The sequence below is a fragment of the Pangasianodon hypophthalmus genome, chromosome 10 (genome assembly GCF_027358585.1).
Source record: "Pangasianodon hypophthalmus isolate fPanHyp1 chromosome 10, fPanHyp1.pri, whole genome shotgun sequence".
Taxonomy (NCBI): Eukaryota; Metazoa; Chordata; class Actinopteri; order Siluriformes; family Pangasiidae; genus Pangasianodon; species Pangasianodon hypophthalmus.
Window position 1 is genome coordinate 14,037,271 of NC_069719.1, and position 17,138 is coordinate 14,054,408.

Sequence of the window (17,138 nt, forward strand, 5' to 3'; positions counted from 1 at the left end):
AGACACAAAACAAGCGATAAACAGATTAACTGCTATTTTGGCCACATCTATACAAAGTAATAACGGAGGACTTGAAAACCCCAAACGTTTCCTCCATATTGTTTGTTTTAAAGCTCATTAAGAGGCCCAGTTCTTTTTTTTTTGCCATTAGGTCATGTTTTTTTAAAAGCCATGCTGGCTCATACCATGCAGACGTGTGAACTAACTGAGGAAAAGAAACATCATAATGAGTTCCATAAACCACATCTCTTCATAAAGCCTACCCGATGGTGCACTTCATCCAAAAATATTGGCCTACTATTCTCTCATTCAGAAAAGTAAAGCACAACAAATCCACAACTAAAGGGTTTTTCTCATGCTGGGAATGTTTTCTCCTCATCAGAAAGAGGATAAAAAGCCAGTAAAAACCATAATGCATTTTCCAACCCCGCAGAGAAGTGCTTCAGTGGTTCACCAGATCCATCAAATGACTATACCTTACATGTTAACATGAGATATTTTTGCTCAGTGATATCACACATCTTAAGAAAACACTATATTTAATTTAGCTGGTTAAAATTGTCACTGTGATATTACTTCATTTCTTGTCTTATTTCCATCTCAGACACACACACACACACACGAGAGTACTGGTTACTATATTTAGTATAATACTACAGTGCTATTTTTTTTCTTTCTGCTGTGCTGAAGACAGGTTAGTGAAATTAATTTGATATTCCCTTTGAGAGACTCTCGGCGAATAAGAAATGTGTGTATTTCAAATTGGATCCTCAGTATAAACAAGTGAACACATTTAATCTTATTTTTTCACCTTGAATTCCCTATAACCGACAGGTGGCATGCATGATGTAAACTCTCACATTGTTATAGAGCAGTACAGTAACTTTACCATGTGAACATGTGCGTGTTTAAGTGTATAATTAGTGTTATTGAACACATTGTCATTTGGACAGGCTATTTAAATGGTCCTAAGGTCCTAAGACCTTGCACTTGTAACAGCCTTAACCTCTAATCCTTCATTTTAAAAAAAAAATCATGATCTGATTGCAACTCTGATATGACGCATGTAACCCCCCATTACAACTCACTTCCTTGACAACAGTTACTATGGGAAACCCACACTTCCTCTCTTTGAGGCTTAGATGTAAGAGATCAGAAGTTGCTCAGACACACAAATGCCAACAAAGTAGAAGCTACGCAATGCTATTGGTAGTAGCATGGAGAGAAAACCATGTGTCCTTGATTTTGACATGCTTAGGCCATTGATCTCTAGGTGACAGAAGTTTGCTGTAGGTCATTTGATAAAACTCAGGACTGTTGAAAACTTTGAATGACGGTGTTCAGTGCTACATACAGTGAAAGGTTTCCATATCATTTACACAGAGACCTGTTAAGAAAATTATAGCCAAGAGGACACTGAAGACTTTACCTTTGCTACACTAGTGATAGAGGTGTGGAGCCAAGAAGTGCTCGAAGGGTTATCATGCAAACACAGAGGCAAATGAGTAACTTTAAAAAAGATAATTTGATTAATATAAAGTGCATTGAAGTGATACCGTGGAACTGAGTCAACCCACTATGATTATCAAATGAAATTCACAGAACTTTGCGTTATTCCCCCTTAGCAAGAAAGGAGTTGTGATGTAATGTTTTACATCACAGGTCATCTGTGCCTCTGATTGGTGGACGCTGACATCACATGGAGTGTTTCTCTCATGCATTGCAACTGACTGGCAACTGCTGGGTGTTAAATATGCCTTCACACACAAACAGATATAGTGAGAAGCTCTGTTCACTAGTGAATCATAGTGTAGTCACAAAGCTGTCAGCAAACACATTGACACGGTAATGGTGTTACGGTCCAAAACAAAATTCCATTTTAGTGAGGTTATCTCTCAGGCACACTCAGAGACCCCGTCCATATTGCACAAATCAGTTTGCCACACAGTGTCAGTGTTGGTGAGAATGTGTAAGCGCAGTACTCTCAATGGGCCAGTTGAGTCAGTGGAGAAAGGGGAGTGGAGACAGTGTGCCAAGGATCTGAGACAAAGTTGTAAGCAAAGCCTGTGCTGACTCAGCAGGGAATACACACTGAAGACTTTCCATACAGAGAATAGTGGCTCAACAAAGAAATCTTGGTGTTCATGATCACCTACAGGTCAGTGCAGGAAAAACATCCTTCACTTGAATGATCTGTGATCAGATGTCCCTCTCTCACACATGGCTTATCCATTATGAGTCAAGCAGAAGTGCAGGTCCATGATCAGCCATCTCACACTTCATGTCTGAGCACAAAGGAGTCATTGTTTAGCTCAGAAAGAATGCTCCAGAAAAAGCCAACCTCATCACACTCCCGATTTAAAACGCAGCCTCCAAAATAGAAATGAGAATTAGGTGATTAAAAATAGGCTCTGATTCCAAAACAGATGTTCCGCAGACATTTTAGCAGATAACTTGAACTCAGCTGACCTCATCTGTGTGTGTGTGTGCGTGTGTGTTGGAGAAGGAGCAAAATCAGACAGCAGTTATAAATTATATTAGTAAAACAACTCTGCCAAAATGAATTTGGTGGCTTAGACAGGAATGCTCATATTTAAAATACAGACGGTGAAGCAAATCGGTCTGCAGATGATTGTGGCTGCTTCCTCACCAGCCACTATCAGTGGTGTAGCAGTTGTGTCTAAATGATTTGTTGTTATTACACTGTGATTCTGGGGTAGTACACAAATATATATACCCAGAGAGAAAAGAGTAACTACTCATGTTGCTAGAACGAGGAGCCATTCTTTAAGAGAAGCTGGCCAGACTGTCAATTTGATATGTAGGAAGTGGAGAGTTTGATACTTTCTTTGTAAAAGTGTCTGTGTTTTATAGTCAAATCATGACACTTACCACATGCTGATTCAATTCAAAGCAAATCAGGCATCTATTCAATTGAGTTTTGTATTTCCTTGTAGCTGATGTATTAAAATGGCACTCAAAAGCACTGACTTCATTCATTCATCTTCATTATCCTGGTCAGGGTCACGGAGGATCCCGGGTACAAGACAGGGACACACCCTGAATGGAACGCCAAACCATTGCAGGGCACTATGCATACACACACATTCACTCACACCTAGGAGCAATTTAGAGAAACCAATCCACCTAGTGCCATGTTTTTGGGAGGTGGGAGGAAACTGGAGAACCTGGCGGAAACCCATACGGACACAGGGAGAACGTGTGAAATGCCACACAGACGGTAAACTGAGCTCGGGATTGAACCAGGGATCCTGGGGCAGTGAGGTGGCAGTGCTGTGCAGCCCAGTTTTCTAAATTCTAAGTTAAATCTTTTAATTTGGAAAAGTGACTTTTTGAACTTTTGTGTTTTATGTCTTCTGATAGATCTTGGGTCATTGAAGTGTCCAACATAGTTTTAGTCAAATTTAATCAATACTCATTCTTAGCCAACAAAGCGGAGCTAGCATTAACAGTATTTGTGTATTGCCGTTTATAAAAATCGTAATTTGTTACCTTATCTGTAATTCATAAGACATACCAATAAGACATAGAGAGGCATATTAATAAAGCAAAATAAATGTGTCTCAAATCTCTGTCAGAATGAATTTATTCACTTACACTTCACCAGTGCTTGGCAACAGAGAGCTGTCTTTTCTCAAGTCTCTGGCCAAAATTGCTAAGCATTTCAATATCATACTGAAGACAATTGCTCCCAGTCGGATCCCTCTCCCTTTGCGTCCTCAGTACCAGAGCAAAGAGCCAAGCTCTCCTCCCGCCCTGTCTGCTGCAGCTGTTCCTACTGAGCTCTTTGCGGAAGACTATTGGCATTGTACAGCTAATATAAATCAGCTCTTGTTCTGTTTGCACACACGGACAGCCAGGCCGAATGCTTGCAATAGTGCAAATAATGATGCAGAAAGCAGAGACATTTTACTGTATTTACTGCACAGTAAATCAGTGTGAATTAATGGATTGGAGGTGCTTTGAAATGTACGCAACTATTTCAAAAATGGAGTGGTTATCTACATAAGCGATACTCAGAGATTACACAAAGTCAGGCAAATGAGTTAAATGTAAATTCTTTACTTAAGTAACAGTACAATTACTCATCTAAGTAAATACTGTGGTAAAAGATGAAGTGCACCAAGTAGAAAAGAACAAAAAAAAGTACTCAAAATATGCAAGTAAAAGTACAAAAAAGATTCACAAAAGAAAATGATATCTCAAATCATTCATTCATCTTCAGTAAAAAGTTTATCCTGGTCAAGGTTGTGGTGGATCTGGAACCTATCCAGGAACACTGGGTGCAAATCAGGAATACAGCCTGGACGGGATGCCAGTCCAGACACAAACTACTAGCATGTTTTTGGGAGGTGGGAGGAAACCGGAGAACCTGGAGGAAACCTACATGGATAAAGGGAAAACTTGCAAAACAGGCAGTAACCTGAGCTCAGTATCAAACTGGGGCCCATGGAGCTATTGGGCAGCATTGCTATCCACTCCACAGTAAATTAGTACCTCTTTCACCAAGGAATGTGTGAAAACATTTAACGTAAAACAAATATTTAGCTTAGCTAACTAACTTGGTTAACTACCAACAGCTTAATTCCTAATTCCTAACTCATGTGATACAAGCTAGTTGAATACTGCTGACTAGCTGTCACAATAAAAGCTGCCTTGCTAAATTAAAGTGTACATAGCAGCAGATAGATTTTAAAGATTTTAACTGACTTTAGCATGTCTTTGCTCCCCATCTCTGGTGATTCAGGTCTACTTTCACAGACCTTAAATACTCTAGCCAAATTCTTCTCAAGCCCCTTGAAAGCCATATGGAACATAGTCATAGCTTGTTTTTTTATTATACTTTTTGTAAATGACCCAGAAGTCATTTGGCTGGATCCTGAAATTTTTTCAGCCAGTTAATGTATGGAAAAGTAGGCTCTAATTCATTATGAACCACAAGTAAGTAAGCAATCTCCATCGCTGCCGACTGCATGGATTCAGCTGACACAGATGGCTCCATTCAAGCTTCTGAGCCACAACAGGAAGAGAGCTAACTATAAACCACTTCCTGTGTCAAATGAAGAGCAATGGCATGTTGTGTTTATGAGCAGTCCAGGACAATTACTGCTAAAACTCTGAACAGAGATAATAAACCCCATGGCCATAGGCAGCAGGAATGTAGGAGGAAGATTCCGATATAATAGAAGGAGAATGATTTGCTGTCTTTTTTTTTTTTGCAATCCTGCTATGCTGTGGAAAAAACTGCAAATTGAGTAAATAAAAAAGTATTTTATAAAAATAAAATAGTTCAGCAGATCAACCATCAATAACAGGTGAACACATTTGATGAGGACAGGGTTGTATGGTGGTTAGTAAGCACACGTTTGTGAGGTTGGCCTATCTTTTCCACTTCAGCAGTACAATATTTTGCCTAATCTACTGGGTATTCTTAATCATACACATAGATTGGTATTACAGTCCATTAGGGGAGCATGTCAAAGGGGCACATTTTCATGCTTTCCACTCATATATCTCCATGAGAAGCAGGTGTAAGGTTGCTATATGATTAACCGAACTGATCAGGCTTTGCCATTTCGCAGTGGAATGAAGATATCCAACTTGATCAAATCATGACATTCACTATGTGAGGAAATGATACTTAGCTAGCAAGTAGGGTTTAGATATCTTTAGGTTGAACGACTGTTTTTTTTTTTTTTTTTTTTTTTTTTAACTATGGCATTGTTATACTCGCTCCTTATTCAACATGATCTTTCATTAAATATTAACAGGAATTCATCTGGCAGACAATTGAGCAAAGCAGATGAAGGTTAAGAGCCTTGCTTAAGGGCTGAACAGTGACTGTTTGGTGGTACTAGAATTTGGACTCACAACCTTCTGATCAGTAGGCTACAACTCTAAATGCTGAGCCACCACTGCTCTTTATATTTATTACTTATTAAATGTGAGACATTGAAGTATGTCATACATAGAAAAACCCAGTTTTGGCCAAACCCAGATTTTCATCATTTTTGGCTGCTCCCCAATATTCAGCCACAGTGACATCCAACAGGTTTCACACACATTCCTACACATTTGAAGATAATATGAAATGGACATTTTTATGCATTTTTCTTCTATAACATGATGTACTTTCGAGTGAAACAAGATACTTGGGCATACAAATAATGTAGTTTAGTTTTATCTTTTGCGACTTGGATAAATTGTTATTGGCTATTGGCTAATAATATCTTTTGACCACCTGGTGATCAGAAGACGTTTAGGGGCAGGCAAAAGTCATTTGCATTTTGATGGAAGACAACAAATTGTTTCTTACTTAAGTGGCATCGATCATGCACAGTGTGACCAAAGAGAACTAAAATATGTCTTTAAGGCAGAAAACAGGCTCCACCTATGGCACTGATCCACAAAGCCTGGTGTAAATTACTCACTCAAAAGCAAGCAGTAGCACTCCTGTCAGAACGTTTCCTCAGCAACAGGTCAAGCAAACAGGGCTTCCAGCAAATGCATTACACACATTGAAACAAAATGGCTGGCTGGTTACACCCTTTAACCAGGGTGAGCAACCACACAAAACTCCAGGATTTGAGTCATACCCATTGAGAACAACAGGGACATGCAGACTCAATATAGTGCTTCAGGTTAAAAAATGCATGGCGGTGGAGTACTCTGTAGACAGCTGGAAGGATGAATACATATTAGAAAAAATAAAGAAGGTCTGGGAATGGAGGCATGGCCCTTACTACAATAGACGTACTTAAGGTTCGTATCAATTTGGTTCTTTTGCACTCAGCACGTGAAAGGAACGGACAATGAAGCATCACTCACTGTCCATATTTCATCAGTTTTGAGCTCCATACAATAGTATCACAGTGTTTTCAAAGCTGGAACAGCCCTCTCCTCTTCGTGGCTTCTCCATTCATTTTCTTTTTCCCCAAATGTTTTCCCCTCAGGAAATCCAGCATCAGAATTCCAGACATTTCCCCAGAAATGCTTATTCACACAGCATTCCTTCTAGGTGCGAAGTGAGGGTCATAAACACCTGAAGAGAATGAGAAAGTGTATACATGTCTGAGGGACATAGAAGTGATGAAGTTAGTCTGTTATTCTGTGACACCTTTTACTTTCCCTTCAACATAACAGTGCAATTTGGCTGTATGTAGTGTCAAGAGAGAGGAAAAGAAAGATGCACTGTGCAGTTTTTATTTTCTTCCTTTAACGTATCAAGCAGGCAGCCCTCGATCTACTGTTTTCTTTCCCATTCTCTCTCTCTCGTTCCAATCCTCGCCTCTCTATTACCAGTGTCATCCGAGAACATCTGTAACTCAGCAAGGCCAAGGTCAGGGTTAGGAATGCAAACATTATAGGACGCCCACTGCTACATTACAGACTTTGCCAATTCTGTGTGCTATGGCTTACAAAGCACAAAAGGCTGTACCTCCTAAAATGTATCGTTCCTTCATGGAGCCAAACCTGTGAAGCAGAAACTGACATGATGTATCTCACACGCTGTCCGTAGGTTGCATTTTCACACTGCTAACTGACAGGACACAGATAGCTTGTAAGGTTATCTGATACGGGGCATGGTTCCTTACAAGGACACGCCCTCATCCATGTGCAAAGAGCCATGAACTCAAGACTATCACATCCAAGTGTGTGCTGCCTGTAACACTGTATCTCATATGTGTTTCCCAGATTGCACTGCAGATTCAAGCTCTCTGGGCTTCCATGTAGTCCAACCAGGCTGGCACTGTGGAAACACACCCTGGGAGGAAAAACTCTGAAATCAAACTAATCTTATATTTGCCAAAAATAGTTTGGCCAGCCCATCCCACAAAGTTCTCCTTAGCATCAAACCATGATTTGTGGGATAGTAAACCCCCCATGTGTTTAATCTTCTTTAATGGCAGGACTGAATCACTCTTTCAGTGGGACTCCACAAAGTCTGATCCTCACCCAGCTGCAAGATCCGATACATCTCTCCATTATACCACAAACAAGTGTCAACCCACTCTTTCAGCCAGCTCTTTCTGATGTGCTCATTCATATTGGCAGAAACAATATTGATCTGATCGATCACTATGGGGGGTGCTCTCAACCTAATGCTCAGGTTTGGGTTCACTTAGAGGGAAACATCACTGAAAGTCTATACAAATTTATTCTGACCAGTAGAAGGAATATCTTTTGGAGGAATGGTGTTTATCCCTCCAGTACAGTTCCAGAGACTTGTTAGAACCGAGGCACATTGAAGCTGCTCCTGTGGCTCACGGTGGGCAAGCACCTTACTAAGACACTTCATTCACATACAACTTAAAAATAATTTTCATCATAAATTCTTAAGATTAGAACATCAGAACAGTGGTAACTCAGTGGTTACAGTTCTGTACTTGCCTCTTTAAGTTCTTGAGCAAAGCCCGAAAGCCTCAACTGGCTCTATGCGTATATTACATTTTACCTCACTTGTAAGTTTATTTTGGGAATAAGTATCTGCCAAAGCAAAAAAAACATGAGTTGAGAGATCGCTGAGATGTGTTAATACCACCTACATTTTATGAGCACAGTTAACAGTCCTATAAACCATATAATAGTTGGCAGAATGGTCTAAATACAGAGCTGAAAATCATAAGTTCATTATTTTCATCATGCAACCCCGCCCCATTCTCACACAGACAAGTCTGACCACAGTGACCACTTCCTCCACTTACTCTACAGAGCACACACAGACACGGTAAAACGTTTGACTGGCATACGGAGAGAGGATGAACAAATTATTCAAAGGTTGCGCTTCACTGAGTACATGTTAATATGTAGGTTACATGAATTTCACAGATATTTTGTAACTAGGTCATAATGCACATAAAGAATGAAAAAAAAACTCCCTTATGAAAGGATCACTGACGCCAGGAAAGGGCTGAACGGTTATAAGCAGCTGTTTAAAGTGGAAGTGAAACTCTCAGAAGTGTGTGGAGCTATTTGGAAATTCTTTGTCACACTTCCTCATGATAGCAGGCCTTATATTCCACCTGTGGAAAAAAAAATACTCACAGGTCTTGTGCTGTTAAAGAGATAGACTTCTGAACAGTTAGCAATCATGTTTACAATCACACATTCTCTTATGACTCCATTAAAGTCAACAAGATTGTACTTGCACTTTTATCATATATTTGCCACCAGCGAGGCAAACATTGCAGCACCACAACACATGGCACTGCCTTTGAGAAGGACTTCGTTATTAGAACCTGACTGGCCATTTATACCACCGACTGATTTTGGCTGATTGAGTTTCTAGATAACTACCTTGTGGGTGTCAGCCAGAGCCCTGACAAACATCCTGTATAGACTCTATGGTACATGGAAAATGTACAAGACCATTCACATATTGTTGCCTAGACCCAAGTACAGTCTGGGGACCACCGGAGGTCCATGAGACATAGCCAGGGGATTCATGATTTTCTAATTTTGTTACAGTGACGAAAACCACAGAACACCATTATTGAAGTTATTACGGCTATAAACGTCAGCCAGCATTTAAAGTTTAATAAAAATGGGTTCTGTGGGTGTATAGAAATAAAACTTATTATTCACAATTAAATAATGAGCCTACTTTTTTTATTTAATATTTTGTTTGCAAAATAAATCTGTACTGAGGGATCTGTCGTTTGTTTTAGTTACAGTTAAAGGGGTCCCTGACTGTCCGTGACACCCAGCCTAGACAACTGTCCAAAAAATTCACACAAAACATTTATCTATTATGTATGTCCTGTAGATGTATGCATCCCAAGTATGTCCTTTGTATTAGACAGGCCAGCTATTTTTGTTATTAACTTGGTTTTACAGTTGATAACATTGTAACTTAGTGGTTAATTATAAATGGACAAGTCCAGCTTTCTTTCAGTTGTATTTCAATTTAAAGCAAAGTTCAGCAACAAAGTGACCTAAGTGTTTCTTTTCACACAATACTAGCCCTCAAGGAAATAATATGTCAGCTCATGCGTAAAAAGCCGTTTGAAAATAGACTGCAGATGAGTATAATTACCTACACAACTGGCAGCAAGTCATAAATTCAGCAGCCAGCAACATCATGAGGAAGCCAGGTGAGACTGCTTCTTTGTTTTAGTTTGAGGAGGAAGAGGAAAAAATATATGACTCGTTCACTTGTTCATGCATTCAAAATGGTGGACGGCTCAACAAGTGAGTCAAGCACTTGGTAATAACAGCTGTGTCAGCTGCAGTACAAACATTTGTGCTGCACACCAGCAGCTTCCCATCAGTTTTCTCTGCATGAAGCAGTTTAGCAGCTGTGTGGCCACTGGGGACTAAGAGGGACGCATCCTGTTTTCAAAGAAGACTACAGTAAGAGAATGCTTAGTTAGGCGAAACCATGACAGTAGCAGAGGTAAAATTCCCATTGAACCTCTCTACTCAAAATGCATATAAAGCAGTGGATCCCACTCTCAGAAGCTTATCTAAAGCCCATAGATTTTTCCTGAAGGTTAGTGAACAGAACTCAGCCAGTGGTGAAGTCAAATATTAAACTTGGCTTGCATTCTTTACATTCCTACATTCCTGGATTTTTAAAGTTTTTAGCAGCGTCCCATTTTGTAAAACACTATAAACTGTAGCCTGATGACCAAAACAGCTTTCCATTTACAGGCAAATGAGGACTCGCACAATGAGCACATGCTTGATATGCAAAGAGAAACTAGCAATATTTTGTGCAAAATTTCCCCTTACTCATTTCAGTCTTGCATCTTAAAATTCTATCAAAAAAAAAAAAATCCCTACATGTAACTCAGTCAAGAAATTACTTTCAAGAACTTAAAAATGGATCGAAACAAGAATAAAGTAAAATCTTTAAAATGTCTAAGTTTAATTGGATGGTACAATTACAGTTAGTCTCTGTACAATGGTTTTTGAAATGAGTAAAGCAATGAGAGAAAATGAGTCATGTGAAAGATTCCCCATTTATATGGCAAGTTCAGTTCACTCTGATGCAAGCACTACAGTGGAAATGCAAGAAGGTAACAATCCCACATTCTGAAGACATACGACTTCCAGTGACATTCTGATAGACTGAAATTAGCCTAAGTGGTACAAAAAGGACTTAACGGATTACAAAAAAAGTATTCAGCTGCTTTACTTGACCTTTGGGCTACATGATAATAAAGAAACCTCAGGATTCAAATTTGAACCCTGTGACAATGTGATGTAGATTTTTTTTTTTTTAAACACAGTTTATAAATGTCATGTGCTCCTTCCAGAGTAAATATCATAGACTTGCATATAATTAATGTTTCATGGGGTCATTTACAGTTAAACTATCTTGTGAAGTCAGTGACATCATGACAATGGTAAGGTTTAACCGCTCACATAATTGGCTATTAAGTTTGTTACAACTTTGTCAATAAAACTGTCCTACAGATGGTTTGAAACATTTTGGTTATTAATAAGCTGTCTTATTACACCATATCAATGGACTATTTGCAGGAGACAGACCTTCATTTTTTTTTTTTCACAGACTCCAAAAACACAGACAACAGATAGAAGGGGTCCAAAAGAACAAGTTTTAACCAAAAATTAAATCGAAAAGAAAAAAACGAATCAGAGATAGAATGCCCTACATCATTTAGAAAAAAATATATAGAATCTGCAACAGGGAAAAAAACAAAAAAATCAGAAATGCTTTAAGCAGCAGTTAATTAAGATAGGTGACCCACAGGCCACAAAACATAGAAAGCTACAAAGCAAGCAAACCCAATCTCATCGAAAGCTATAAATTATTAGTTAAGGGATCATTTCAACAATCAAAAAAATAAATGAAAATATAATTCAAACTTTTTGCGCATACTGAAATGACTGTTAAGTTTATTCCTTGGATTTTTTTTTTCCTTCTTAACTAAAATAGTCCAGGCCAAAGCAAGCGGTCATTAAGATTTGTAATTAGAGGTGAGCCATGTCAAGCCTTCATACAGTCCGTCACCTGTGGTTGCGCACGAAGGCTGCACGTACCAGTTGCGGTCTCTGATGCGCGTGAGTCCAAGCTTCTCCTGGATCTCGTGTGGCTTCATGGCATCAGGCAGATCCTGCTTGTTGGCGAAAATCAGGATAATGGCGTCCCGCATCTCGCGGTCATTGATGATGCGGTGCAGCTCCTGTCGGGCCTCGTCGATGCGATCCCTGTCTGCGCAATCCACCACAAAGATTAAGCCTTGCGTGCCTGTGTAGTAGTGGCGCCACAGTGGGCGGATCTTGTCCTGGCCTCCCACATCCCACACGTTGAACTTGACGTTCTTGTAGGTCACCGTCTCCACGTTGAAGCCCACCGTCGGAATCGTGGTCACTGACTGGCCCAGTTTCAGTTTGTAAAGGATGGTGGTTTTGCCTGCTGCGTCCAGGCCCAACATCAATATCCTCATCTCCTTGTTACCAAATATTTTTGACAGCATCTTCCCCATCTTTTAAATAGTTCATAAATATTTCCTTCACCCTAACAAAAAAATGTTCAACAGGCAATGTTACCTGAAAGTGTAATAGAATTGTTGATGGGTATACTTTGTCAAGTAGGACCAGTTACTTTCCGAGCATGCCAGTTGGTCAATCAACATGAACTATGAGTCAACTCCCAGAGGAGCAGTTTATTAAGGTAGTAAAGTTAAAAGAAACTTCAGTTTGCAACTTTAGAAATAGTAATTCGGAAGCAGGATGTGAACTAGTGAATGAAAGGATGTAAATCTGTCACACGGCTCATGCTGATCACAGCTAGCAGCAGTAAGGTGTGCTTCTAATGTTATATCTCTCTCCTTGGATTAAAGTGAAGCGTTTAAGCACCGCTGTTTTCAAACTGGGAATGAAACGTCTTCTGTTGCGACACCTGCAATAACTGAAACGCACAGTAATCCTCACGTTTAAGATAATTAAGACGTTAAAGCAGCCTTAGACATGGCTTTGGAGCTGTCAGAAATCCGGCTGAGGCCTCGAGCAGCCTTCGCTTTGCTTCTTCCACTTCCTCTTAGCGTGTGAACGCGCGGGTCGGGGCTTCTTTTTTCCGTCTTTTCTCAGCTAGAGGTAAGGGTCGGGGAAGCTTTAATTTTTTCCTGCCACAATAGCTGTCATCGGGGCCGCCCTAAGTCGATGTGCATCGATTTCAAACGTCCTGTGTGTGAATTCCTCCCGCCGTCCCTCTGTGAGACAGAGACAGGGAGGCAAGTCAGACAGCCGGAGTGCCAGAGCACAACTTAGCCAAGCTAACCGTTTTAGCCAGCTAGCCGTTAAGCTAGCTGACCAGCCCAAGCTCGTTCAATAAAACAGACTGTACAAAAATTCGACAAGATAAACTGCTACATGAAAACACTCTCATACACGCTAAATTAATACAAAATGTATATTTACGTTACCTGCAGAGGCTCACCATTCTATAATAGGCTTTGGTCCTATGTTCGCCCCAGCAGGCAGCCGCCTCTCAAGCGCCGAATGAAAAACCGGAAAAGGTGTGGACGAAACTCATCCGCCACTTCCTGTCAGTTGCCTTGTCGTAACCCACCTTGGCTGAATTCCAAATCACTTCCTTCTCCCTTTGTAACTGCCCTATATAGGGTATGATATAATAGCTTCTGAATTTTATGTAGTGGACTATATATGTTCAGTAAAAAGGAATTTGAGATTCAGCCTTTGTATGCGTGCTCTCAGGCTCAAATACGACAACAGCGACATCTAGTGTCAACAGAACGATCTCTTTCCTCATACTGCACACATAATTAATGAAATACACGTTTTCAGATCAGGATTAATAATTAACAAAAAATAAACTATGACACAAAAAAAAAAAAAAAAACAAAAAAAAAAAAACAGACAAAACTACTGCAATGGAAGCTAGCTGAATTAAAAATTGCAGACGGTTTTTTAAATTTCCATTTTAGCTTTTTTTCACGATGTTTTTGATCCAGATCAGTCACCGTGATACAAGATTTTATTGGATTTTTTTTTTACTGAGCCTTTTCCTTTCGGCTGATGTCGCTGATAAACCTCGACTCTTCACATGCGACTTTTCTTTGACACATGCTACTTTTAGTTCCCGAGTAGAAAGTGTGGGGCTTTCGCAGATGACACGTTTATTCATTTCTTTGCATTAGTACAGACCCCGCTCCCACTACCCTAAAAAACCCTGCCTACCAGGAGTGGGGTTCGAACCCACGAGGACATGCGTCCATTGGATCTTAAGTCCAACGCCTTAACCACTCGGCCATCCTGGTCACGTGAGCAGTAGCGCTTCAGGAATGTGGTAGGCTTCATAGCTGCAGTTTCACAGCTTTAGAAAGCAAACCAGCTTCACAATGGCCTGTCTAAACTTCCACCACACTTGACAGTTGGACTTAGCTTCTTTTGTGAAATACTTATAGGAATAGGCGAGATAATTCTGCTTTGGAGAGAAGTTTCAAACCCTTGCCACAAAAGTCCTATTGGAATTTCAGTTTAACTTGTAGGATCTTATTTGATTTTTAGAATATTATCAGAACTCTACTTGTATTTTATTGGAAATAATGTCTTGTTATTGGAAAGTTCCTGGAAATTACAAAGGGGATTTGGGGAGTTTTAAAATCATAAAAAAGTTTTTTTTTTTTTTTTTTTTTTTTTTAAATTAGAGTATTTTCTTATTTTTTAAGATAGAGTATTAAGATAGAGTATATATAGAACAATATGCATTTTTTGATTTGTCATTTATGTTTCATCAATCCATTATCCTGCCTTAGCTATTGGTGCACTAATGCTGTGCTCAAAATAACATACTATATGTGGTAGAAATGTTAAGAGTAGTTTGGTGGTATGCTATTTCGAACATAAGTAATTACTTAGGTAGCTTTTGCTGGCTCTTTCTTATATGTTTTCCGATCAACACCCAAAACAACAGCACTACCCTTTCTGCTGCTGCCACCCACCCATGCTGTTTGTAATGCTACTACAGGTTGACCAGTGTGCAACATATTGATATTCTCTGTACAATGTCTACGGTGAGATGAGTTTGATCCAATTGCAAGACACAGTCAAAAAAGTACTATCTGTTTAGTAAAAAAAAAAAAGAAAAAAAAACAAAAAACAAACAAAAAAAAAATTATAGTGAAATAGTCCACCTTTAGGATAAAAATATCACATTGAATTCCCATATAGTCCTGAATAGGAACCCAAATGTATCTATCCCATTAAAAAATCCTGCAGAAGTGGTCCTACACAATATTTATGTCCTGTCCTATAAGACAATTCCTATAGGAATCTTATAGGACAGGTTCCAAAATATGATAAAAATTCTAATTAGAATCCTGTACAAGTTTCTTATTGGAATCCTTTAGGATTTTTCGAAAAGGGTAGCCATTTAAGAAATTATAGCACAAATTATAGCACATCTACAGAGGCAAATTTACTGTATAATTCATGAAAATAGTTCCTGGCAATAACAGATATATATTATCGCTGTTTTGGAAACTTGCATTTTCCAGAGAATGTTTTATTCTTTAGCTCCCTCCTGTAAAATGCATGATGTTTTTTGGAAACATGTATAACTGTTCTGACCTATTTGATTACTCTCATTTCCATATCTTTCCATACAGGCAAACTAATGTTACACATCTTGATTTTCAACCCAATATCTATAACAAAAAAATTTCTATTTTCTCTGACCTTCCCCACATTGATATTTGAGTAAGAGAGTTAGGCCTATGTGTTTGAGATTGGATAAACGATCAAACAGGAGTTCCTAATGACTCAGATAAACTTTAAATTGATTCTACATTTGGTCAAAATTTTGTTCGTAGTTGACAATAATTGTGAGGGGTTTATTTATTCATTGTTTATTTATTACTTTGGGTGTCTGAGGGCAGGAACAATTTGTGTAAATTGGCTTTTGCCTTTCATGTCCTATGAAGAAATGCAGGGGGACCTAGTGAACTAAATGTCTTTGTTGTGGTGCGAGTTGTTCTATTTGTGCTTCAGTTTGAGGCTGTTTGTGAACACAGCTGACCAGCAGTTTTGCAAAAAGTAGCATAGCTACTTAGTGTAACTTCCCTCTATATAGGTGGCAGTGTCACAATATCTTAAATCTTTCAATATCTTAAACAGACTTTCAGCCACCTTTAAACCCACCTTGCCTACGCTCGCCCAATTCTGACGCAACATCATTTGGTCGGTTGGGGAAGTAGAGTTGATCATTGCTGCAGTGCTTAATTAATTTTTAACTGGGTTTTTAAAAGCGGCTGGCAGCTTTCAAAAGCGAAAGAGTGGCACGGACACAATGAAACAATACTCATATTAATTCAAAAACCTTCACCAGCTCAATGTTTATCTTAGGAACCATGTGGTCTGGTAGCTTCATCAAATCACTGAAGAGTGTTAAATATAAAACAGCACTGCTGAAATATCTGTTTAATATTTTGCATTGTCAGTGCTGCATTAATCACTGATAGGTTCATAAAAGTTTGTGCTCTGTATCACTGTAGGCGAAAATTGATTTATTCAAGACAAGTAGACATGTTTTGAGTAGATAGCTGGACACCAATATGTGATTAAAAGTCTCTGAATCCCTTCATGATGTATATCACTTAGGTATGAGCTGTAATTATGTAGTGAGAAAATTTCTATTTTGGACCAAGCATTTTTGGGCAATAGGTGTGAACATTTTGAGTGGAATGTAGGTTTGAGGCCCCTGCGTTATAGCCCAGGGCCTTCCATACTCTCAATGCTGCCAAAAGATGGTCTAGTCCTGTACATGGCTTACTGTCAATGACTAACAAGTTTAAATATTTACCACTTAGTACAGATGACAGGATAATCAGCAGGATCATAAAAAATGAACACAGTACGTACTTTTCGAAATGGGGTAACAGAGCTGTTTTATTTTCTTCTGGACCATGCAAGAGCTGAAAAACTTTATTTTATTAGAATTAGAATTCAGAGAACAGAACAAAACATATGCCCAAAGACTTCAGAGGCATGACTAAAATAAATAAAGCATTTTTAAATTGTATTACTTTTTTTTTTTTTTTTTTTTTACTGCCAGCATAATGCAAAATAAAACTGATCTGTAGCTGTGAGACAACTATGGAAAGCCTTTGGGATCTTTACAAAAAGGC

General features: G+C 39.0%; 1 protein-coding gene and 1 non-coding gene across 3 annotated transcripts; both read right to left on the minus strand.

Annotated features, from left to right (window-relative positions):
* Positions 1-10,867: 10,867 nt before the first annotated feature.
* On the minus strand, positions 10,868-13,575 carry arf6b (ADP-ribosylation factor 6b). 2 transcript variants are annotated; one of them, XM_026933763.3, is made up of 2 exons: positions 13,430-13,575; positions 10,868-13,202 (listed from the first exon to the last, which is right to left on the minus strand). In XM_026933763.3, exon 2 carries the CDS (start codon positions 12,474-12,476, stop codon positions 11,949-11,951), a length of 528 nt encoding a protein of 175 aa, XP_026789564.1. In that variant the 5' UTR covers positions 12,477-13,202; positions 13,430-13,575; the 3' UTR covers positions 10,868-11,948. The 2 variants fall into 2 exon arrangements, with proteins under 2 accessions (XP_026789564.1, XP_026789563.1); XM_026933762.3 differs by having other exon boundaries at positions 13,416-13,572.
* A 612-nt stretch (positions 13,576-14,187) lies between these two features.
* Positions 14,188-14,270, minus strand: trnal-uaa (transfer RNA leucine (anticodon UAA)). The gene has a single exon. It is a non-coding gene; the product is annotated as a tRNA-Leu (tRNA).
* Positions 14,271-17,138: the final 2,868 nt, after the last annotated feature.

What these genes read in the sequence shown, in the direction of transcription:
- arf6b (XM_026933763.3), bottom strand. Translation starts at nt 12,476, where the DNA reads ATGGGGAAGATGCTGTCAAAAATATTTGGTAACAAGGAGATGAGGATA.